The 25,156-nt window shown below is 39.0% G+C and overlaps 1 protein-coding gene across 2 annotated transcripts in view; it reads right to left on the bottom strand.

Annotated features, from left to right (window-relative positions):
• Positions 1 to 283: 283 nt before the first annotated feature.
• Positions 284 to 25,156, bottom strand: part of trim37 (tripartite motif containing 37) — a 28,440-nt gene continuing 3,567 nt past the window's right edge. The window contains exons 2-25 of one of the 2 annotated variants that reach the window (XM_042499159.1): positions 24,999 to 25,078; positions 24,602 to 24,703; positions 23,536 to 23,576; positions 23,181 to 23,297; positions 21,577 to 21,664; positions 21,338 to 21,460; positions 19,682 to 19,805; positions 18,267 to 18,334; positions 17,656 to 17,780; positions 16,686 to 16,736; positions 15,113 to 15,194; positions 14,240 to 14,316; positions 12,412 to 12,591; positions 12,138 to 12,252; positions 11,841 to 12,032; positions 11,439 to 11,572; positions 11,139 to 11,221; positions 9,027 to 9,254; positions 8,140 to 8,448; positions 7,371 to 7,520; positions 6,784 to 6,979; positions 6,574 to 6,665; positions 5,060 to 5,182; positions 284 to 676 (exon numbers count right to left, since the gene is read on the bottom strand). In XM_042499159.1, the coding sequence (XP_042355093.1) occupies positions 570 to 676; positions 5,060 to 5,182; positions 6,574 to 6,665; positions 6,784 to 6,979; positions 7,371 to 7,520; positions 8,140 to 8,448; positions 9,027 to 9,254; positions 11,139 to 11,221; positions 11,439 to 11,572; positions 11,841 to 12,032; positions 12,138 to 12,252; positions 12,412 to 12,591; positions 14,240 to 14,316; positions 15,113 to 15,194; positions 16,686 to 16,736; positions 17,656 to 17,780; positions 18,267 to 18,334; positions 19,682 to 19,805; positions 21,338 to 21,460; positions 21,577 to 21,664; positions 23,181 to 23,297; positions 23,536 to 23,576; positions 24,602 to 24,703; positions 24,999 to 25,019 (2,928 nt within the window). In that variant the 5' untranslated portion in view covers positions 25,020 to 25,078 and the 3' untranslated portion in view covers positions 284 to 569. Of the gene's footprint in view, positions 3,518 to 5,059; positions 5,183 to 6,573; positions 6,666 to 6,783; positions 6,980 to 7,370; positions 7,521 to 8,139; positions 8,449 to 9,026; positions 9,255 to 11,138; positions 11,222 to 11,438; positions 11,573 to 11,840; positions 12,033 to 12,137; positions 12,253 to 12,411; positions 12,592 to 14,239; positions 14,317 to 15,112; positions 15,195 to 16,685; positions 16,737 to 17,655; positions 17,781 to 18,266; positions 18,335 to 19,681; positions 19,806 to 21,337; positions 21,461 to 21,576; positions 21,665 to 23,180; positions 23,298 to 23,535; positions 23,577 to 24,601; positions 24,704 to 24,998; positions 25,079 to 25,156 lie in introns of both variants that reach the window. The other variant, XM_042499160.1, reaches the window with a different exon arrangement.

Below are 25,156 nucleotides of genomic sequence, written 5' to 3'. Positions count from 1 at the left end.
TAAAGTAAATAACAATAAGCAAGAAAATTACACAAAAAGTACAGAAAACTAAAATTAAATTTCTGGACCTAATTAACTTATTTTCAGGCCATTGTCTTTGTCCCCATTGACTAATTTCTCTCAATTTGTTGGACATTTTTTACCAAGTTGGTCATTTAACCCATGATTTTGAAAGAAATTAAACCAATTTGTTGAGGTTTCAAAGGGTTAAATAGCTTGTGAGAGGCATCTGAATGCAGCACAAGAAAACCAACGTTGAACTAGGTTTTAAAGGGTTAAAAGATGGATAAATAAAATTGCATAAAATATTTGTGGTAGCAAAGATCATTTAAAGACTTTTAAGGCTTTAACAATACATTGCAGCCTCTTTCACTGCTGCTGGCTGCAGTGATTTATTTTTTAAATTGTTGTTCCCATCAGTCACTTAGAGATAAAACATGAAAAATGAGTCCAGGGTGAAAAATACCAACATTACCCTTGAAGTGACCTTCAAAATAAGATGTGGCTCAAGGACACAGAAAGTCAGTAAACAGTCAATCATCAGTCTTATTAAGTGCAGAAAAGTCTGTTTAACAGCTCACACGTTGTACTTCTGTTCTGTATAACAGCACTTCAGCGCTGTGTTCCTCCCAGATTTGCAGCAGCCTTTGACGTGTTTGCTTAGTTTGTAGGAGCACTGAGGTGAAAAATAATATATCCATGAAGAAAAGCCAGTGAAGCAGTCAGCCATCAGTGCAGCACAAAGCACGTTACATAATTACACAGATTTTTAAACCTTTCCTGTCAAGTTCTCTGAGAATTAAAAAAGAGCCTTCAATGCACCACAGTTTGAGTCTGTTCACCCAAATTACAAAAAAAAAACATTTTCAGTCAGATGTCTAGCGGTATATAACTCTGCAGATGTTTTTTTTTCTTTTATTTCTCAAAGTTTGGAGATGTCTTTTTCTGAAATTTCTGCCTCCTCACCAACAAATAAAGTTTAATTAGATATCATTTGTTTTGCTCCATGTATGTAAAAATGACATTTGAAAAATGTATCAAAAACATTTATTTCCACACAAGATGTTGCTGTTATTCTGTATCAGGAAGTTCACAGGATACACTGGCAACAGTTTTGAAAGTGGAAACTGAGAAAAGAGATGCTGCGTTCAAACTCGTGTTCATGTCATGGGAAGTCGTGTAAATAAGGTCATGAACTCAGATCTCTCCGAAAATTTACACTCACGAGTTTGTGAATACCACAGCGTCATATGGACTCCTCTCGTGTAAACATAACCCCATCTGAATGCAGCAGGAGTAAATGGTATTTTCACAATTGTGATAATTTTGTCAAAGCAAAAAATGCGGCTCAAAATCCAATTTTTGAAATGTGAATATATTTGTACTTTTCTATGACAGTTAACGGTATATCTATGAGTTTGGGACAGTTGGTTGGTCAAACAAAACATCTTAAAATATCTGCCTCAAATTATGTGGGGACTTTTTCAGTCTTTGCAGTGATTGATGAAAATAATCAATGCGTTAATCACTAATGGAAACAATCATCACTTGAGCCCTACATTCACCTCTTTTGTTTTAGTGTGGAGGCAGAAATCTCAAAACTTGGACAAATAAAACAAAAACTATCTGCATGAATGGATACCACAACAGAGAATTACTTTGGGTGAACTATCCCTTTAAGAAAAATGGCTTTGCTCCATTTCAGCACTAAAAACAAACCAGGTATCAACCCTTTCTCACAGCTGACATTTTGACTCGGAAAAGCTCGGGGTCCTGGTGTCGTGCATGTTGGCTCACTGTCTCACTTTACTGGGACACTTTAATAGAACAAAGCCATTGTTAATGTTATTAGTAACACCTGTGCTTTTCCTTCCACGACAAGTCAAAACATCTGCTGTGAATGCTGTGACCAAAATTTAATGTCAGGACAACATCTAATGCCAGCATAAATTTGACATAAAATATAATTTTGTTGGATTTAAGTTGTGTTGTTGAATAACTAAAATTCCAAACTTCTCATGCCAACTAGGCTTGGGCAGTATCACGGTATTAAATTTAACATCTGTCCAAAGTAAGAGTCCAGGGCTGAGTTTGACGGCTGTTGTGGCATCAAAGACTGAGGCGTAACTTATCTCAAGAGTCCACCTGAAAAAAGGTAGTCCTGTTGGACAGCAGTCTTGATGCTAAACTAAGCTAACCAGCTCTCTTCTCATCAAACTCTTTGACAGAAAGCAAATGTTTCCCCAAAATCTCAAATTGCTCCTTTAAATGAATAATAAATAATAAATAATGGCTGAGTTTTGAGTTGTGTATAAACTGTAGTGAGCAGCTCACTGTGGGTGGAAGCCATGGAGCATGTTGCACCTCAGTCAGTGATGTCCGAGCAGACGACGTCATTGTGACAGAGTCAGATCTGCAGCATGCTTCAAAGTTTCAGCCCACAGACATCATTGGAGCAGCAGCAGTTTCATAAGCCGTGTGATTCAGTGATCATTCAACCTTTGCAAATGTCACATAAAGACAGACACGGTGCTCGCTGCTGCTGCTGTTATTAAGAGACATTTACATAAATTACCAGAAACGAGCTCTAAATGAGGTTCACCTTGGAGAAAAAAATGCTGCAGTGTCACTAAAAGTGAATGTTTGAGGAGTGAATAAAGTCTTTTTGGCACCGATGCTGGAAGGTGCAGGGACACGGGTGAAGGAAGTCGAGTAGGTGTGGAGAATAAAGCCCAGACAGACTGAACTAAACATCAACAGCAAGCCATTATAAAACACTAAGCTCTTATGACAGGCTGCAGATTATGTACAGTTTCTCCTCAGAAATATGCCGTAGACTGTAGATTTGTAGAAGCATTTATATACAGAGAAGGTGTGCAGATTTGTGCTGATTAAAGTGACTAAATGCCCTGCAGCAGGTAAAACGTAATGGTTCAGGTTTGCAAAATAAAAGTACACCAACAGTTTTTATGCCTTAAACATTAGATTCAGTCATTGCACAAGCGGCTGTGGTAGTCGTGTTTTACTCTTAAATATCTACTGAACTGACCATGAATGAACTGAAAGTATGTTCATCCCTTTATAGTGACGACCAAGAAACGCATCGGGGAAACAAGTGGTCGAAAAATACAGTAAAGGTCCAATTTTAGTTCTTTAAGTTGTTTTAAAGGGGCAGTTTCATTGCGTTCACACAATATTGTGACATGATTTGGCCGTCCACCACCACAACCACCTGAATTACTGGATGTCATTTCCATTATTTCTGTTAAGGTCCAATTCTGAAAATACTCAAGATACCAAGAGAAATCTGTTTCTGGACAAGCAGGTGAGTTTGTCTTCATTTCGACTTCATGCATAACGAGCAGTTTCTACTCTACAGATGTGTTTGACGAGCGATGAGCGTCGCCTCCGGGACGTTATTGCATCGCTGTGCGGCTGATTGTAGGTAAAGCGGTGGGTTTCAGAGGGAATCACCTGTCAGCAGGCAGACTCATGTCATCAGACAGAAGCTGCTCTCCTGGAAGAAGGAAGTGGAGGAAGAACTCATGGAAAAGAGTGTGTATACAAAGACTAAATCCATGTTTGAGTAACGTGGTTGACACGAAACATGAAAAAAAAACCTGCTTGCTCCCAAATGTGCCAGATCATTTAACCTCTTAGGTAGCTGTGACCCACACATATAATTTTTCTTTTATTACCACACCAGATGTTACTGTATTTTCAATTTAGCGGCTAAATCAATACGATCGTATTAACGATGGATCTCATGACATGAAAAGGAGACACTGGTTGTAATTAACCCACAGAGAATGATCTGCAGACTCTGATCAATGGAGCTTTGTAGCGCCTTTCAGTGGATTTCATTTTAATCGTCCTGAGCATAAAAAATCAGATGGAAATAAAGGACATAAAATAAAACTTGAAATGTTATCAGAAAAGTTGGTATCAATAAAATAAAAAACAAAATCTGACAAATAGGGAAACAGGCAAGATGAATAAATCATGATGCATGTACATACACGCACGCACGCACGCACGCACGCACGCACGCACGCACGCACGCACGCAGGGACAAAAGTCTAACCTGGGAAAGCTAAATTAACCTTGGCTACAAACCTTCATGCATTACAAACTGTCACAAACACAAATAAGAAACAGTGTAGCTGTGTGGGCAGGAATTGTCCCTCTCGGCTCCCTTACAGTCAAGATAATGGCACAGACGAGGAGAGGATTTGCGCCTAACTGTACTGGATCATAACATATTGGGTATACAATTAATGTGCAGATGCTTTGGTTCAAATGATGTCAATTTTTGAGTCAAAACAAATGTCAAACTGTGGCCTGCAAGACTCTGGGTAAAGCTTGTTTTGAGCTGAGAGGATTTACTGAAATGCCTTCTGTTACGTGATTTTTGTTGACGATTTGAGGCTCCGACAAGCCAGTCATGAGGAGTGAGGAGTCAGCAGTAAATGACGATGTAAACCAGGTAAACACGTTTTTCAACATTTAGGAATCACCACAACCACGAGAGATCCTTGAGCATACAGTCATGAATGTGCACATCAGTTGCAGACAGAGAGATACACACATACACTTCTGTACACACACGACCAAAGGCATAATCCACTCCAGGTGTGAGATAATGATAAATGTCATATTTAAAGCATGTTTTCCACATTGCTATTGAGTATGTTTTAATGCATGAAACTTCAAAAATTGTGCAACCAGGTGATTATCTTGATGAACCAACGTCTAATATTTGCATTGTTAATTTTTTCCTTTTTCTGAGTTTCCCCAAAAAATGTTTGCATTAAATTTGGGTAAAAACTTAACATTTTTATTTTCCTGCCTACAAGTTTACTGTTTTGGTTCACTCTCACCGCTGCATTTTTTGGTACACAGCTGGGCGTCAATGTGGGATATAAGTCCTCAATCTCAAAAGTGAAGTGTTTCTGTTCTGTTTGTCAGGCGTTCGTCTTCTTTTGCCCAATCCCAAAGTGTAAAGGGGCTTTGACCTGAGCTGTGTGTGCGAGTTGTCATGTATACGTGTGTTGGTTACCTGTGCAGGGAGGAGTCTGGTTGTCATAGCGAGAGTTGTTGCTCTGCAGAGCTTCGTCCTCAGTGTCGCTGTCACTGCTTGTTGCTGCCACCAGGATGGAAGGTGACTGATCTACAGACAGGACTAAAAGACAAGACTAGATGAGACAATCAGACCTGTGTATATACTCTTTCACCCATATTTAGAAATTTATGTTTAAGGACAAAATATATATAAAAACTGGAACCAAAATAACTTTTGAACACACTTTTAATCAGAGTTTAGCAGTCAAGTCCTGTTGTTTTACAGGTTTTCTATGATGTTTCTATGTGAAAGATTGATTTAGTAAGGCCTTATTCTTAGTTGATGTATTTAATGCCTTTTAGACTTTTCTAATGATCCACGGGAACCCCGTAAAAACTCAAAGCCGTCGATCAAAAGTTGGGATGTGATCACAAATTTTAACTCCTGATTGCAAGACAAATAATCCAAAGCAAAAGTTTAACATTTTTGGCAATACTCGTGTTTGCTTTCATGTTCAGAGTAAGATGAGAAGATCAATACCACTCTAACGTCTGCTCATTTCATATCAAGCGTTAGCCAGCAGCCCGTTAGCTTAGCTTGTGCCAGACTATTTCTTGGCTCTGAGCAACAAACGGAGCCTCCAGGAAGTTACTGGTCTCAGCCAACATGAATCCCAGTACATAACTGGGGTCATATTACACTTCAGTTTTTGTACATATTAAACAAACGAGATATAACGTCAATGAGAGAGCTTTAGAGGTGCTGACAGGTGGATTTTGTTTCCATTGAACAGAGCCAGGTTAGCTGTTTACAGTCTTTGTGTTAAGCTCAGGGTTTCCGCTGCTTACGGCAAGTTAGATTTAAGACTTTTTAAGATGTTTTTAATGCCACTTGGAATGAAGTTTAAGACCCGTCTTCTATACCAAAACTGAAGGACAATTTTATTTTGCCCAGATTTTTATGGTAATATAAAACATGGTGTTTTTTTCCCAGGTGGAAAATGTAAATTATTTAAGTCAAGTGTTGAAAAAATATAACCCTTTAGTAATGGAAAACATGGAAGACAATGAACATATCATAATAACATCTATTTAGTTTACCAACTAAAGTGGGAAAAATCTGGCATTTCTTGCCTGTTTTGTTGGCGGATTTGTGTTTCTCAATCTGCATGTGAGATTCCACCGTTTCATAGCCCATCATGACCAGTTCAAGAGGAGAAATTTATTAAATTATTTAACAAAAAATAGATATTACCAATTATTTTGAGGTTTCAAAACGCAACATCAGAAAAAACACAATTCATTAGATCCTATTCCCCATGTACAAGCATTTTTAAGACTTCTAAAGATCAATTTCAGTCATTTTTACACCAACTAAGGCCTTATTTTAAGATTGATGACTATAATGCTTTTTAAAACTTTTTAAGGAACAGCAGGTACCCTGGTTAAGCTATGTGGCTACATGTGCTACAAAATAACACTCAGAGTCTAACAGTCAGAGGGTAAACAGACCTTCATTTGGCTGTGGCTGTGCAGAGGGTCCCTCCAGCAGGGAATGATGGGAGTTTCCTGAGCTTTCAGATTCACACTCCAACATGGCTGCCCTGCAGGTCGAATGAAACAGTCTTTGTAAGAGGCAGGCAAAAAGATGAGGGCAAAAAAAGCTCTCTGTTGTACTTTATGTAACAACGTAACTGTGTATGCTGAGTCTCTGAGACACACCCTAGGGTCCTACTGCCGCAGTTCTTGCTGGAGGTCATGTAACTTGGTCCTCCCAAAGAAAAAATGTCGTCCCTGGACCCAGAGGCTCCGTACAGCTGCTGCTCCGACGAATACTGCTTGGAGGTGGAGGCCTGCTCTGACGAGGAGCTGCCGAGAGACACAAGGGGACCCTGAGAGCTGTCAGCCTTCAGCGCTCCTGGAGCAGAGACAGGAGCACAGTTACACAACGGGAAAACATGGGACTTGATTTGTGTTGTTTCTCAGTTTGAAACAAACTTAAGTGGGTGTTGAGACCCACCAACTACACTTTTAACCTGCTGGTGAACTAAGTGGAACATTAAGAAACTAAAGAGCCAGATGTTTCCCTCTGGGGTTAATCGCAGAAACACCAACATAACTGCACATGAATGCTGCAGATTTTCCAGATGAGTAAACTGTGCTAACAAGCTTACCATGTAAAATGTATGAGGTGATATTCAGTCTTTGCTGGATTTAAGGTTTGTTTCTTCTGTACCCAAGTAGCAAAAAAAAAAACACAATTTGTACAGATTTAAATAGAAACACAAGTTAGAAAACAAACTACTGACCCTCTGCACCTCCCAGCACCTCTTTAAGATGCAGACTGAGCTCTGTGGTCACGTCTGCTCCTCTCAGGTCCTTCTCCATCTCCTCTGGACTCCTCCTCTTCACCACGAGAGAGCTGCTGCTGTCCAGGACAGGAGACAGAGATTTCCTGGCTGCACACAGAATAAAGACAGAGGCAAATGTGTAATTATCTCAGATCTATGGACCCAAATAACTGTAAGAGTCTTGCGACAATCATCAAAAAAAAAAAAAAAAAAAGATACTGACTAGCCCTGTGAGCCCAATCATCTACAGACAAGTATAAAGTGGGGTTCATGTCTCAGTATCTCGCACTCATATGAAAGCAAAAGTACTGTAAGATAACGGTGCCAAATATACTTACAGATAAACTTCTTTAAACTAGACTCCAAAAACACCTTGGGCTCATCTTTACATGGTGAGAAATTACGCTGATACTTAATGACGATCATGATGATTCGAGCAATATTCACAATTTGAACCGAGAGCAGACTTCTTATTTAAACTGTTATAAAATGCTAACTGTGTCAGGTTTGTTGGAAGCAACAAATACTGACCTTCAATTTTGCTTTGACAGAAAAAAAACTAATTATGTACGAACAAAAGATCAGACAGTCAACTTATTTCACTTGCAGCATTACTGTAGGTTGGGCTTTTGTTTTATTTTGATATAAGTGACTCACACAGTCTGACAAACAACAAGGTTATTTATAGTTCTTTTGATTTCTAATCCTGCAGTGTAGCAGTCCTCACCAGGGCGGCAGGGCCTGGACCGAGCCGCAGCCGCTCTTCCCAGCACGTCGAGCTCACCAGGCTTACGACAAGCCGCCAACTCTGAGTCAGCATGGTGGGAGGGCACCTCCTCCAGACTGAAGCCCCCTGAGGGGCCAGGCCTAGGCTCTCCAGTCCCCCGAGCCTCCAGCACTTGACTCTTGACATCAGACATCTTGCTGCGGACCTCCGCCATCTGAGCCTTGAGGCGGATCAGGACCCCAGAGTCTGGAGCTGAGCGACGCACAACCTGAGGCCGCCGCTCTCTGTCTTTCCTGGAGTGATGATGAGCTGGTGGACGAGCAAGAAGCAGAGGAGCGGAGTTACAAACTGAGTTAATTAAATTAATTTGGAAAAACTGCTTATATTCACTTATATTCACTAAATTGTCACTAAATTCTATGTGACTCAGTGGCTGAATTTTTGGGAGGGTGATTTAGCAACCTCTAGATGGGGAATAAAACAGCCCCTACACTAGAAATGGCCCCCTCCCCCTTTTTTTCTTATTTTATTTATAAATTTTAAAAATGGATTTATTTTTTTTTTAGTTATGTATTTACTAATTAATTAATGGCTCTTTTTTCTCCTTTCTTTCTCTCTGACACACCAGAATGATGGTTTAGAAAATAGGCACAAGCTAATATCAGAGATGATTTCAATCATCGCAGAAAAATGAATTGTATTAGTCCACTCTCAAATGTGATATCACTGAATCCTTTAAAAAGATAAACCTCTGTACAGTCACAGTTCTGCAGCCGCTACAGTTGTGAAAAGGGACTTTATTTTTGAGGGACTGTGGCTGTGAGTATTGATTCTCAGTTTAGCTGGAATGATCTGTTGGGATTTAAGAACAGAGCGTGTTTACAGACCCTGGCTGTGCAGCAGAGACACAGGAGGCCGAGGCTGGAGGCCCCACAGAGACTCCACGCTGCTACGCTCCTTTAAATCCAGCAGCTGAATCAGGATGACCGGGTCGATCTCCAGGAGGCTGCTGCTGCCCGGACCAACGGCACCGGCAGCAGCAGCTCCACTACTACTGCCACTGCGACTGGCAGCAGCACTGCGATGTAAGGAACGCAAACTGGAGCTGGATCCACCTGCAGAAGACAGATTTTATGCGGTTTACATATTTTCTTTAGGGAAGCTAGGGTTACGGCTTGTAATAATTCAGAGCAAAAGGAATAATGTCTTTCTTAAAAAAGAAAGTGGAGGCAGAGATGGTGTTGCACTAGAACTAGGGCTGCATATATTAATATCCATCACAATTTTTGCTTCCCACAATCAAATGAATGTGACAGACTGCGATATATACATTTAATCTTAAAAAATTTAAAAGCTGTTATGTTACATTATGTTGAAAGTTATCCCTGGAAGATTACTGTAACAATGTAATACAAACATCAATAAATCAAAGACTTTCCCAGGTCTGGAAAATGACTGGGTGAAATTCCATGGCTTTTCCAGGTTTTTCATGACAATGGGAACTCTGTGTACAGCGTGCCAATATTTCAGACAAACTGAAAACCACATCAATTGCATTAAATTTGGCCAAAGATACATGTCCAAATAACACTGGAATCAAATGAAGAAGAACTGTATCTTAAGTCTGAATTTGTTGCAAAAAATGTTAATTAACAGGAATGCAGCAGAGCGTGAAAACTGGAAGTGTGTTCTATTTTTTTAACTTTGGGAGATAATAGTTTTGGTACAATGTTATTTATATTTTGTTTCTCGAGGTGAATAAGGACTAGTCTTATTTTGATGCAAAGATTTGTAAATTTATTTGCAGGAATATAAAATATGAAGTTAAAGCAGTGCTCTATTCATTTAAATGTGAATGTGTAATAATAATAATAATAATAATAATAATAATAATAATAAATAATACTTAATTGCCATTTCAATATTAATAGAAATATATTTTTAGCCTGCAGTTTCATAGTTCATTTATTGTCAAGATCAAATTTAAATCTAATAAAAACAAACCATCATATAATTATTGCTCCATTATCCTTTCTAAAATTTGTTTATGTTATGTCAGCCCATATTCTTCTTAATTTTTGTGTAGATCTTTCAAGAAAAATGTATTCTGCCTTTTCGGGACTAAACTCCATTATTTTAAAAAATATCAAAGCAAAACTTTATTATAAAAAAAATCACGACACAAAGGGACTTAAACAATGTGCAGCAACGTTTTGCTGAGCTCAACTCTGACACCTTGCCGAGTTAACACACACACACACACACACACAACCCCCACACATGTGCACATACAGACACCAAGTGCTTCTATATCAGCATGCTGGAAGGTGCTACAGTGCACCAACAATGACTCATGCTCTTCATGCCTTTCAACACCAACACAGTCAAACACACTGAAGGAGCTGCTCTGAGGCCCACTATCGTATCGCTATGTTCTGCTTGTACAGCTGCCAAACAACAGAAATAGATTTGACTCCGTAAATTCTCAAGTAGTGGCTGCAGCTTTTATTTGCCTCAACTGAAGAGAGAGTGAGGCCTTTATTTGTGGAAGGACATTAAATATTTGATGGTTTCAGCTCCACAAACGTTTGGGATTTGCTGCTTTTCTCTGTCTGGATATCTCTGGGTTTTGGGAAATTTCTGATTTTATACACCAAATGTTTTACGGCAGAAAATAATCTGCAGTAATAGAATCTATGTTTGCATCAGTTTTGCTTCGTTCTCAAATGTAGTCAAAGTTGATGGAAAATGTTTGGGCTGGACCCCAATATTTGGCTATTCAAATATTCGGTACTTTGGTAGGTATTCGATTTTCAGTCTAGGGATTCAGGTATTCTTTTTTTCCTGCAGAGCACAAATGTCATTTCAATGTTTGTGATAAATAAATAAATAAATAAATACATCTTAAATCTTAGATTTGTGGAGTCAGTGTGCTCTACTTCTGTGTCATGGGGCTTTGTCAGGTCATTATGAGTAGTTTGTAGGTCTATGAATTATACCTGTGGCTCCGGCCAAGTCATCAGGAAGCTCTCCCTCTTCAGTCTCCAGGTTCCCAATGAAGTCTACATCATTCTCTCCTGACCTGTACAATTATAAACCAACAGAAATAGCAATGTTTTCAGTAATTCTGCGAATGGTAAACTCTGATTTTGTGTACGGGCAGGCATGTACAAAATTCCCACTTTGAGTCACTGTCCCTTTACCACAGCCCAGAACATAAAGGCCAAAACAGAGATGATTTGGGCTTCTGGAACTTTAATAATATGCTGCATTAAGAGATGCAGGCAAATTCTACTCACATGGTCTCCTCATCTATGTCGTTCTCCTCGGTGTTGCTGGTGGCCGTGGAGCTCCCTGAGGTGCTGCTGCCATCCAGCGGGTTCACCTCCTCCTCTGTCAGACAGTCCACTTCCAAGTCACCGTCCGACAGCTCCTGAACAACACAAAGAAGTCATGATCACACTAAGCTCAGGGTTTTGTGATAGACATACCCATTGTCTCCAAGAGTCACCTCACCTAGTCAAAGACAGTTAAGGCCAAAAACGGTCAAACACAAACATGTCCCATAAGATAAGACGTCTGACTTCATTGCCTTTACAGGGCAATAACTCACTTTGTGCAGGCACAACTTCAATTAACCAAATATACTTAGTTAAATATCTAAACAGTAGTAAGTCCGCTGCAGGATATTCTGTCCTTACATTAGAGTCATCGTGCTGCGTCCTCTCTTCTTCTTCCCCTTTTTTAGTGTTGGTCAGAGTGGTCTGGATGTCGTCGTCACTCTTCACAGAGCGGGGGTCTCTCTCGGAGGCTGTGGTGCCTGCAGTGAGCCTCAGGTCAGGGGGTGAGGAGCTGCGTGACGTCTGACGGCGAAACAGCTCGATGGCCAACCTCTGAAATCAGAAATATGAATCAGTTCATGAGATTTATAAAGTGGACACAGCTGCATACTATCTTACTCAGAGCAGAAAGAAGAAATAAAGAAACACACACAGTACCTCTTTGAGGTTGTTGATCTGCTGGATGTAGCCGCTCTGAGCCGACTCCAGCTGGCTGATGTACCAGTACTGATCTCTGCACTTCTGGAAGAAGGTGGGTGAGCGAACCTGGTAGCTGTGAGGCACAAACACATGACACCCCTTCTGTTATTCTCTAACAACAAAACTGCTTTACTGAAAGTTTCTAAAACACCTGAGCATGATCTACAGAATGATGATGATGAGTGTGTGTGTGTGTGTGTGTGCATGCGTGCGTGTGTGTGCATGAGCCCACCGGAGGACCAGTGTGTCTGTCTGCATGTTCAGGTAGCCCTCGCTTGCCAGAAGGTCCAGTCTGAAGAAGCGGTTGTAGCCCCAGCATTCACCGACCTCAAAGTCAGAGGCAAACTCGCGAATTATGTTCTTGGTTGGGTCGCTGGAGGCCTGATGGACCAACTCAACACGGTACTCATACCTATAAAGTAACCAGACGTTACATTACCAAACAGAGGAACATGAAACAAGAAATGTGAAGAGAAGGCGACCTTTCCTATGGTGTTGTGAAAAACAAAAATTGATTCTTTTGTTTTCCTAGATAATACAGCTGCATGGTGCACAATTTAAAAAGGCCTCTTTAAAGTTACTTTTAACAATACCTGCATCAAAGCTGTTCTATGATGTTTTTTTATTTTTTTTATTAGCCTAATATAATTATATATTTATTTATTTAAAAATATAAAGAGGAAGACCATCCCTTTAATTTTGTTGGCCTCCTCACTCTCGAGACAGCGAGAGAAGAAAGCCCTTTAAGAGTCCATCTGTATTCTGTGTTTATTTTCTTTTCTATATATCTTTTGGGTGGATTACCCTTCATTAATAAACAAGCCATGTTGGCTTTTTGGTTGCGGAGCTCGCGTACTTGCAGTGGCGAGTGAGGCTGCAGTAAACTCAGCACTGCTGTCTGTCTTTCCTTGGAGCAGGGCAAAGAAAAATGCAAACAGCAAAGACGAAAAAGGCAAGACTCTCTTACAGAGCTGAAATGAAACAAGTTCTCATAAACAGGGTCATACTGCGTTTTCCTTTATGGCGTGGTGTTTTGCAGCTGGCGGGGCTCAGCTGCTGCTCTTAAGTTCAGCAGAGAGGAGAGACAGACATCTTAGTGGAGCAGAGGTGACTAAAGATGAACTCTGTTTTGCTGTGTGACAGCTGACATAAAATTAAGGATTGGACGCTCTGTAAGATAAATATTGCCTATCACAATCAGTAAAAAAAATTGCCTTGACCGGCCCCCAATGCGATGTTTGAGATCAGATCAGGAAATCCCTACTGAAAACATTTAACTCCTGTTGGGGATTTCATGATATGACGCTTTTATCTATCAACACTCTCACAGGAAAAATCACGGTTTTATGTTTTTTTACGATTATTTATAAAGGAATATATCATTATATATAATGTTAATAATTTATAATATTTATTAGCTGCATTTTAAATAATTAAGCTAACAACATTTAAAAAGGATCAAAACAACAATGTATTAGTCCTTCGATACTCTGTCTGTGGCTTTCAGTCCCACTACATGCATACTTTTATTGGGAGGAAAGGCAGCTTGTCAATGTAGTTTGTAGAAAACGTTACTCAACCAGAAGTAAATGGAGCATTTGGGACTATTTTCAGCCAGAGATTACTACACATTTGGTGCTCCGAGGAGTGTTTCCAGAGGCAGGATGGTGTATGGGACAGGAATGATCACAATAAAAACTCCAATAAGTGTGTTCAAAGTAATGACTGAACACGTGCTTGTAATAGTTTTTGAAGGAATAGCTCCAGGACACAGAGAAAGATATCACTTGATAATATTTGTTAGTAGGACGATCTTATTTTCATTATTAATTTTGTCCTTTTCATGGATCCTTAACTTGGCAATAATTCATTCTGTCATGATCACAACTGCTCCGTGGGTGGAGAGGTCCTTATGCCATTGTTAATATTATCATATTTACAATATCACAATTAGACAAATTAAATTATGTTGCCAAAAGACAGAAATCTAAAAGCAGCATTTTCAACCTGATATTTCATCCACGTAGAGAATTGGAAATTTATTCAGAGATAATTCATACTTAGATGTTTCAGGGAGTCCAGCAGACAGCTCAAGGAACACAGACAGGTAGTTTCCACGGACCACACCGTTACCATCCTAAGGAAACAAATCACGAGAGTTATTTTTCCTGCATTTCCATAATGACAGTAACCAGTCACCATCACCTGGAGAACAAACTAACAAATAAACTGCTCGGGAATACTATTTCTCAGTACAAATCCACTATAGTGTTCTCATAACTACAGAGGGTCAGTGCTTTATTTAAAACTGGCTCATTATAGAGATATTTCTAATACTCCCTGCTTTATTTGTATATTATTATTTTTTTGTAAAACACAGTGTTTTACTCAAAATTCTCAAATTTGAATTTACCATTCATGATTAACAACTTTTTTTTTATTAAGTTTTATAGTGCTAGGAAATGTAGGTCTGTGCAAAGAGCAAACAAAAACAACAAAAGCATATAAAATTAACACGGAAACCATATTATACTCAACACTTCAGTACTCTATTTTCTCTTTTTTTTTGACAGAAATTATTTTTATTGATCGATCACAACCCTGACATCATCATATCTGGACTATTGACACTATTTGCGACTAAAAGATGAACAACTATGCACTATAATGTAGATGCTAAAGCTAACTCCAGACAGTGAAGCCAGGCTTTGTAGAATTTCAAAACTATAGTCCAAAAAGTCAACATTTAAAATGTAGAAAAATGACTCACTACAATAGGGTTAGGGTTTTGAGGTCAGGGCCAGGGTTAGGGTTAGGAATTCATCAATCCAAATGTCAAAAAAAGTCATAATATAGCATTTTGAAGAGGTTTTTGGTGTAGAATCTCAAAAGAACAGCTATTAATGAAAATTATCATAAAAGGTGGAACTCACTGGGTAAACTTTGAGTCTCCAGCAGAGTCCTGATATCTGTAGAGGAGGGCTGTAGACCGGGTCTGCCCGCTGCCTCAGGGTGCTGCAAACACACAAACACACACATATCAAACACTCTTATATACACACAACTTGACAAGTGTTTACATCCTATAAACTTTGCTCTTTCATGTATTTATCTTTTGGGAAACCGCTGAGACCCTTCAGTGGACAGAAATCTTGAAATATATCGGGGGTGGGGGGGCTTTTTCAAAGCGCTCCCTATACTCTTTGTCGACAACTCTCCCTGAACCCCACTGACTTTCTTCTCTGCTGTTTTGCCTCATAGAGAGCTACTTTGTTCATTTCAGACAGATGTTCCTTTATATTTCAGACTCAACTTTTGATAAAAGAAAAGTTTTCAACTAGCAGAAGTTTGTGTTGTAGTTACAGCCCCAGTGAATACAACCACTGGCTACTATGAGTAGAGCTCTAATTTTCTGCCCGAAACCGACGGGGCCCTATCCAGCAAACCGCAATTTCTCATTGTTCCCTTGGGCTTGAATCGTGTCGGGTTCTCGCTGTTTATTTATTATTTTTAAATGAAAATGTCGTGAACCGTCTCATGCTGACATGGCCCTTTGGCAGGAGTTTTAATGGACTGAATCAAGAAGGAAAGAAAGAGAAAGAGGGAGGGAAGAGGGGGAAAGTTACGAAACAGCAGAGGATGTGGAGAACCAGGGGAGAAAGAGAGTGCAAGAGAGGGATGGAAAATGGCAGTTTGCTTCTGCCTCCCCAGCAGTGGGAGAAATGTGCATAACATGCAGCAGAGTGGTAATCATCATCTGCTCACTGCGTTGCTGTGGAACGCCGTGAGTCCTAAATGCACCAAGGGATGCAGCTTACTTTGCCGAACCTGTCCTGCACATGCTGCAGGTGCTTTATATTTTACTGTATACACTGTTTTCTTATCCCAGTTCCTTGGTTCCTGGTGCACTTGCCTGATTGTATATTGTAAATGCCGCTATGTGTGTGGGGTTTTATTGTATTTATGAACATACTGCTCTTATCTAATTGCCCCCTACTGGGATTTATAAAGCTATTTGAAACTGAAATTGAAACAGGCTAACAGAAGGAAGAGAAGGAGAAGTGGTGCGAGGAAACACACCAGCTACTTGCTTGTAATACATGTTTTAATATAAAAAAATTAACATATAATATATAAAAAGTAATATTATATAGGCCTATTTTTACAGTGCAAATTTGGATTGTAAATTGGGCTCAGCTGCTGCCGTGGGTCGAGGGCAGGCTGGGCTTGGACAGAAAATGTGAGGATTCATGTCGGGCCTGATTTTTGGTTCTGATCAGAGCTCAGAGGGTGGTAAAATAATGGCATCACATTTTACCGTTTAACTACTATTAAAACTAGCCAAGTTGGGTTGCAGAATTTGAGTAAAATGTGTGATTAGCAATTCAACTTTTATTTTAAGATTATTTACAAACACACACAGCTGATAAACCTCTTAACAGCAGTGGATTTAAAAAAAAAATTGTCTGCTGCAGCAGTGACGGCTTAATAGGGGAGGAGATTTACCTGAAGTTGACGAGAACAAAAGTGCTGGAGTCGTAGGCAGGAACCAGCTCACTGAAAGCACACAGAATACAGAATACACACTGAATAAAGCTGTAGTTTACTCACACTGTCTGGCTTCTGTTTCATCAGTTATCCACAGACTTACAGGCCTAAATACATTAAACATAACTGAAGACTCAGCATCCTTTCTATTTCTTGATAGGAAGTTTAAATATGGGATGCAGAAATGAAACAACTTCATCAAAGGTTACAAACAGGCATAATATTGAATTAATTGTGTTTCTGTTATATTTGTAGTGTGAAAATTCACTTCAAAACAACTTATTATTCATCTATCTCATTACTGCAATCCATTTTTAAAGACCCATAATCCACATAGTCATGATTTTGTATCTTGAAATATTGAAATCAGTCTGTTGATATATTCTACATTCTATACTTATTCTGAATATTACGGTTTATTCTGTATATATTTTACATTACTGAACAGCTTTTTGCATTTCTGTTAAGATACTAAACAACATTTTACTGTCTCAGTACTTGTTACTTATGCAATTAGAATAAATCTGAATCTGATATGATCCAATAAAAATATTTTGATTAACATTTACTAATTAACCATTTCAGTCATTTATTTAAATGCTGAACATTCTCTGTTTCCAGCTTTTCAAATTTAAGTATTTGTTGTTATATTTAAATGGGCATTTTTAACAATTTTTGGACATTCTATAGTTTTAAAGACTAATCAAATAAATTAATAAAATTTAAAGATTGAACCAAAAATGATAAGGGCATATTTTATTGCACCTAACTTTTGACTCATAAAACTTTACATAATTAAGAGATTTGCAAAACAGCTCAAACATTAATGGCCTTTGCTTTGCCAGTTCGCTTTGACTTAAGCCGTTTCACCTGAAATAACTTGGACAAAGAGCGCTAACGTGACCTCACCTACAGCGGAGCAGATTACCTGGTGAAGTCTGGAGGGACCGGCGTGGTGACAAAGGACTGCATGGGTTTCCGATGGACCTGCTGGAACATGAGCAGGATCTCTGGGCTCTTGGAGATCAGTTCACTTTTACTGCAGGAGTGAAGCTGTTTAACAAAGGAACAATCATTGTGTTGTCACCACCATCATGTAACTGAAATATCAGAGATGACACATTGTTTCTGGCTGAATAGCTGAGTGGATCTCATGCACCACATTCAATGAGCATCTTCACATGCACTAAATGATCCAGTGTACTAGTTTGTATACCTGTACTTACTCCAGTATTGGAAGCAAAATGTTTTGGTAACATCGTGTTTAGAATTTAGTCAGCTTTTAGTTGTTCTGCCCCCCAAAAGTATAGTAATTTGGTATTAAAATAGTAAAAAAAACAGCTCTTTATCTATTAAAATATCAAATCTGATCATTGTTTTGATGATGGGAGGGGATTTAAGATACCTTTTATTGCACTCACACAGTACAATACAAAACACACAACAGGCTTACTAATGAAAACAGCTGAGCGTACACCTCCAACAAAACAACATCATGCAGCACCGTTAAATGAATGGAGGCTCCAAGCTGCTACCAACCTGATGCTCCACCTCCTGCAGGAGAGACTCCAGCAGCTCTGTCTCCTGGGTCAAGGACGTCTTCTGGCCTGGTGGGAAGGAAGCATTTCTATTTTCAGTGTACTTGTGCTGAATGTCAGCCCTGATGGAGGCCGCTGAGTGTGAGTGGTTGGGTGTGCAGGTTGTGGGTGCTGAGTGCACGCATCCACTCAGTCCAGATAAATATTTCACATGTATATTGCCCCGTAGCTATAAAAGGGGCCTCTCACAGCTTTCAGCAGGGAGTCTGCATATTTTGTTGGGGGAAGGTCTCAACCTTTAGACACAATGTGCCAGTTAAGGTGTCTTGCATCAACAAGAGGTCTTTCAGACATGGATTACATAACACTGCTTGCATCATAACGCTGTTAAAAGGATTTTTTTTTTTTTTATTCAGACAAGGATGACATTTACCTCCACACACGGCCGTTTACATATTCATGTTATCCTGTCTATATTACACTCTAGACATTTTCGAAGCTTAAATCAGAACATTGACATTTGAATTCTAAATCAACGCTCAAGTGCTGCCTTTTCTGCATGTTTATTCACATTTCAGACAACTCTAGAGCACTGTAAAATCTTAAAAATGATTACATCTTTTCTTTAAATACGTTTGGATTTTTAAATTCACATGTTTTCATCTAACAACATATTCTGATTGAATCCATACTTTTGGTGTTAAGCCTTTTAAAGACAACATTTTCATTGTGGTCAAGAAACTTTTCGCTCTTGTGCTTGCCGCACACAAAATGAGGCACAAACCTGAATAATACATCTATTCATTAAAAAATGCTGATTAATAACAATAAGACTAACTCATTTAATGTGATTTATAACTTTATAACAAGTTAGGATTTTTTATTTGGTGATGACATTATAAAATATGAAAAACACTGTTTCAGAGGTTAATTTGAAAAACCTCAATAGAAGCTTTGAATGGGAAAAAAAAGACATTCGGTACAGGAATTTACCGTAAATATATTATATTTTATTCTTACATTTTACCTATTGCACAATTTTATGATTAATGTCTTGGAGTCTAATTTTTTCAAGACTTTTTGGGGGGACTTTTTGCTTTTATTTGACAGGACAGCTTAAGGGTGAAAGAGGGAGGGGAGATGACATAGCAAAGGTCTGCAGGTTGGAATCTGCAGTGAAACATCATGATAGACGATGATATCGTTGATAAAAGATACTATAGTTGTTTTTACCAATGTTCAAAGTAAAATTGTTTTAAATGATGCAAAAAATAACTAATTTGAATTTTAATCAACTGTTTCACAATTTTCAGTTAAATTGTGATTTAATAAAAAATTAATGTGAAGATTTTAAACCCAAATAAAAAACGAACGCCAGAATCAACACAGCTGCAGTGTGACAGCGAGGAGTCTTACCCATGAGGGTGATGAGTTTGTTCTTGAGCTGGTTGTCCAGACGAGCGATCATCATTTCCACAGCGTTTCGGATCTCTCTGACCCTCTCATCCTTCGCTCCCCTGACAGCCTCCACGTTCCTCTCCTGACCCCATGACAGAACACACACACACACACACGCATGCATGCACGCACACACGCGCGCGCACACACACACACACACACACACACACACACACACACACACACACACACACACACACACACACACAGCTTCAGGTTACTCTAACAGACATCAACTGAAATATTAATATGTTAGTGCCATCTAGTGGATGACTGTAATCTTCAAGACACCCAAACTACTTACATTTTTTAACTTTCCTAAACTTTTCATGTCACTATTTTAATCTTTTTGAATTAAGGTATTTTATGAGTGAAGTGGTAATTCAATGACTGTTTATCTCCATGACTTAAAGAATGAGCATGGTCAGTATATAAAGTTTTTCCCCCTCTTTTGCCTCACTGAATACTGCGTAAGATGCAGTGCTGCATTAGAAATGCTTATTTCTGAAATGCTTTATTTGATGTCTTTAAAAGGCAGAAGAAACACTATCATACTTTTTCTGTTTTACTACACTTTTGCATCCCAATATATACACAGTAAATTTATTACTCCTCACTACACATATACATTTACTTCATTCCTGTTTACATTACAAGCAATTACTGTAAACATATCTAACACAAATATAATTATATTTCAGCCCTATATTTTAACCTCAAAATTATTTTATGTCTTAGAGTATAATTTTTGACTTGCTTTTACTTGATTTTTGATACATATTACATGAGCATTGTTGGAGGAGCCTGAGATGTAAGACTTTCATTGCCAACAACTATTTCTCTGTAATTGTTGTCCATAAGCTATGACATGACTTGAAACTTGATAATCTCAAATTAAAACTCACAGTTAGAGAAATGTCACCATGTTGATGCAAAAATGATCAGTGACTCTGGGTATAATATTACATTTTATGGCAACATGTAAAATTGCTGACTTCTTGCACAGAGAATATTTAACAGAAATCTCTGAAAGATTTTGAGACATTTGGCCTCATGGAATAACAGCTCATACGAGCAGATTTGCTCTGAAGTGGCACGTACGAGTGAGTTAAGACAACTTGTCAAATTATGTAATTTTCTCGCACATTTCTTCACAGGTACAAACAGATTTCAAGAGCGGTCCAGACCTGACAAAACACTTTTTTCACTTAAGAGTTATTACGCATTAATCTGAATGGATTTGGAATATGATCTAGAAACCAACTAAATTTTTTTAAAAAATGAAAATAAAAACTTTTCTGTTCACTATATATTTTTTGAATGTCTGATTTTATAGGCATATTTTTGGCAGTGCAGTAGCTGCTGAAAATTCTCACTCCGACAGCTGCCTCAGGACCTTAACGTACAGCTATTTATGATTCTCCTCACCCCTTGAGTCCCGCTGTGCTCACACATAACAATTTGGCCTGAGGGTGGTGTTACAGAAACGCTCATAGACGTCCAGAATAGAAAGGTTACATCCTCTGAGGAGAGTGAATATGCTCAGTAAATGTTATGGCCACAGGTCCTTTAGATTTTAGGATATTTTTGTATAAATCAAAGAGCAGTCCTCACCACTTCCTGCACCAGACTGATGAGCTCCATGAGGCGCCGGCGGAGCTTGGCGACTTCCTCCTTCACCTTGGTCACGTGTTGCTCGTAAATCTCAACCAGAGGTTTGAAGGTGTGGCCGCCGTGCTGGACACAACAAAAAAACCACATCGATCTCTGGTTAGAGTTTCTCTTACGTGATGATTCAGGTATTAAATCACTGTAAACAGAATATTTTGTGGTTTTAGCATTACGAACATTACCATGCCTCCCCACAGAGCACACTGGTGACAGATACATTTCTTGCAGGTCCAACAGAAAACACTCAGCTTCTCGTGGTGGTTCTCACATCTGCAATCAAATGAAATCAGGATCTTAACATTTTTTAAAACATTTAAACACAAGCATTTTTAGTGAACAAACATTGATGGCACAGCTATTCACTGATTGGTTATCGGGGTACATCCAGGGTTCTCAAAGTTGAATTTAAGACTTTAAAGACCTTTTTAAAACCACAGACACACCACCATCTTGGCCCACAAAGCAGAGCCTGGGGCATCCATACCATAACATACCATAACATACCATACACTTTATTGTTCCCATAGGGGAAATTTGTCTCAGGCTCAGCGCTGCACAGATAATGCCTCCACATTTACAACAAAAACAACTGTCACACCATGACATTAAAAACACAAGCCTGAACAAAAACAACACCAGACATGCAACTGCACATAGTCCCAGTTTCACTGAATACAAATTGTGTACACATTGCACACTACACCTATTGCACTCACCCAGTAATAAAAACACCATGAGACTAAATAACACCATTTCTCAGGCAGCATTGTTTAAGCAGGACACTTATCGAGCATCATGACTGCGAAAGGACGGCTCAAACATTTTTTAGACCTTTATCAATGAAAGAAATAAAAGAAATGAAATGTAGTTCCCATTAGTCAATGAGACACAAAAACATGGGAAAATAGGGTCCCTGTTGAAATATACTGGAGTTACTCTTTAAGAGTTCCATGTTAATCATAGATACACTCCAACTTTGAAATGTTATATTATGGTTACATAACTAAATCAACTTTTCAGCTACAGGTTTAGCGGGCAGCTTGCAGACCAGCTGTGGGTTTAAGCATTGTTTTCAGGTTGCCAGTTTTCATGATTTTGGGGTGAGCCGGAAAGTATCTCAAAGTCTTATCCCACCAAAACAAAACTCATGCTGAAAAGTAAGCAAAACAACTCCTTGGTAAAAAATGTATAGCTACACTGTATATAGACTTCACGTCTGAAAGTCAGACTTTGTACACAGAGATAGGTCTATAAAAACAAATTGTAAGCTTTTGATTTCGTCTCCAAAAGCCACGTAACATCTTTTAATTACATTAAGTTGTGTCTCTTTCACTTGATCTAAAATTTCACATCTGATGCAGTTTGAAATGTCCATTTATATACAGGTTTAATGATTTTAATGGCAGAGCAGAGAGTTTTAGTGATAAAATTGTTCACTAAATGTAATCCAAAGTTTTGCAGAATCTCAACAATGATGTTCTGTTTGTTGCCCACGTCTGTTTATATTTTTTCCTTTGAGTTTGGTAAATACCTGCAGGCATCACACAGCAGCAGGGTCGATATGTACACCTTCCATGCATCATTTTTATTTTAAGCTTAACATCAGAAAATTCCCAGTGTGTTTTTCGTCCTCAAAGATAGTATACTCTAGAAGTAGCTGTTGTTCTTCCACCACATCAAAGCAATGATGTGCAAGGGAATTAAGTAGTGAGAATTAATTATCATCATTGTTGTGGTTAAAATCAGATTTCATGTATGGCTAGAAATCCTGGTAGGAGGTGCTTACTTGTCCTTGTCATTGTCCTCGTGTTTGGTGAGGCTGCAGAGCTGCAGAGTGTCCAGCTGTTGTGTGACCTCCTCCGCCCAGCGACAGTTGACCAGTTCCCTCAGCTGGAGTGGAGCCCTGTGTGTTGATGAACACACACACACACACACACACACACACACACACACACACTTTAAAACCTTACCACATGACACACACTTAAGAACAAACATTCTAGATTGAAAGATGCTACTGAATGTGATTTCCTACACACTTGTTACATTTCTATGAAAAACAATTTAACTGTGTCTTGTCTATTTTAAAGTCGCACACTTTCAACAGTGAACAGACAGTATGCGTTTTAGCGGGCGCTTACCGACAATGTGGACACTGGGCTCTCTGCTCCGTCAACCACCGCTGTCAAAAAAGATATTACAGTTCATTGATAAATACATTTAAATAAAAACATTGCAAACAAACCTCTAATGTTAAATATTCTTCTCTGTTCTGCTTAGGATACAGCTGGCAATTCGGGCCGTCCCAAATACCACTTTCTGGGCTCTGGAGCTTCGGTGTTAACTACCAGCGAATAATCGGAGCTTCGGTCAGCTGAGGGGGCGACTGTGTGCTTCACAGCTTCAGCGAGGGAGAGATGCCCTCGATAGTTTTCAGCGTCAGGAGAGAGGGAGGCACTGTGCACCACAGAGCTTCAGCGTTAGGTGATAGAGAGCGCGGTTTATATATGATTTTTTTCTGACCTCTTTACTCCTCTATGACAGTAAACTGAATATCTTTGTGTTGAGGACAAAACAAGACATTTAAAGGACATTATCTTGGACTTTGGGAAAACAGTAATCAACATTTTATACAATTTTCTGACATTTTGTAGATCAAACAACTAATAAATTAGAAAATATTTGAAAGATTAATCAACAATGAAAATAATCATTGGCAGCAGCCCTACTGGCAATAGAGAATTTGAAGTTGACATCAAATTTGTATTCATCCACAGCTGAAAATAGTTCCCAACAAAGGCACTTTTTATTCTGCTTGTGTAACATTCGAGTGATGTGAGTATTAATCTGGTAGAAAGGGTATTACGAAAAAGACACTACTATATTGCATTGTGGAACACCATAGTTTTGGAGCTAAAAAGTCTGGACATGATGTTTCAATTTTGACCACACTTTTTTTAACAGTCTATTGTGACTCTCCCAGTTTTATGAAAGTGTAATATCCCATATGTTCAGGGTATCAAACCTTCTTTTAACCCCCTTTTAAGTTTACATCTGTCTCATTCTGCCAGAACTGATTCTGGGGAATACATGCTATTAAAATGTTTGTGACATGTTTGTGTATGACACCAGAATTTACTCCTTACAGCAGAACGCAGTGCTGCGCGAGAGCTTTTTCTGGACCCTGCCTGGAGGAAACAGACTTACTCTTATGCAGCTGAAGCAGCAGAGTTTGGAGCAGTGTGGGCAGAGACGAGCATCCCTCAGTTTCTCCATGCAGATGAAACAGCGAAACACCTCAGCGATGCTCTGAACAGGGACAGCAGAGAGACAATGAAGCTCCGTTTAAAACTATCTACAGCCACAGAAATCACCACGATGTTGAATCAACATCACTCAGACACAGTGTCAACAAAAACTGACTATACAGTTCACAAAGGTCATCAAGTTTACTGCAAAGCTGTTTTACTGAATTATTCTGGATTGTACAGTAAGCGCAGAGAAGAACAGACTTATTACATCCATAAACATCAAAATAATATCCAGTCGGTCACTTGCTGGTCCAGCTGTTAGGCTGGCCTGAGGTGTGTGACACTGTACATACCTCAACACTTTGTTCATCCATCTCAGCCAGTTTGAAGTTGTTGTTTTCGTAGATGAATCAAAGAAGTCGTAGCCGGCGGTCTAAAAAGAAAAGCACTGTTAAAATGAGCTGTGTTTGTTTAACTGTGCTTTAAGCTTCCAGAAAGGCTGAGCAATATA

This window comes from Plectropomus leopardus, chromosome 13, assembly GCF_008729295.1.
Source record: "Plectropomus leopardus isolate mb chromosome 13, YSFRI_Pleo_2.0, whole genome shotgun sequence".
NCBI lineage: Eukaryota > Metazoa > Chordata > Actinopteri > Perciformes > Serranidae > Plectropomus > Plectropomus leopardus.
This window is presented reverse-complemented; position numbering and strand designations above follow the sequence as displayed.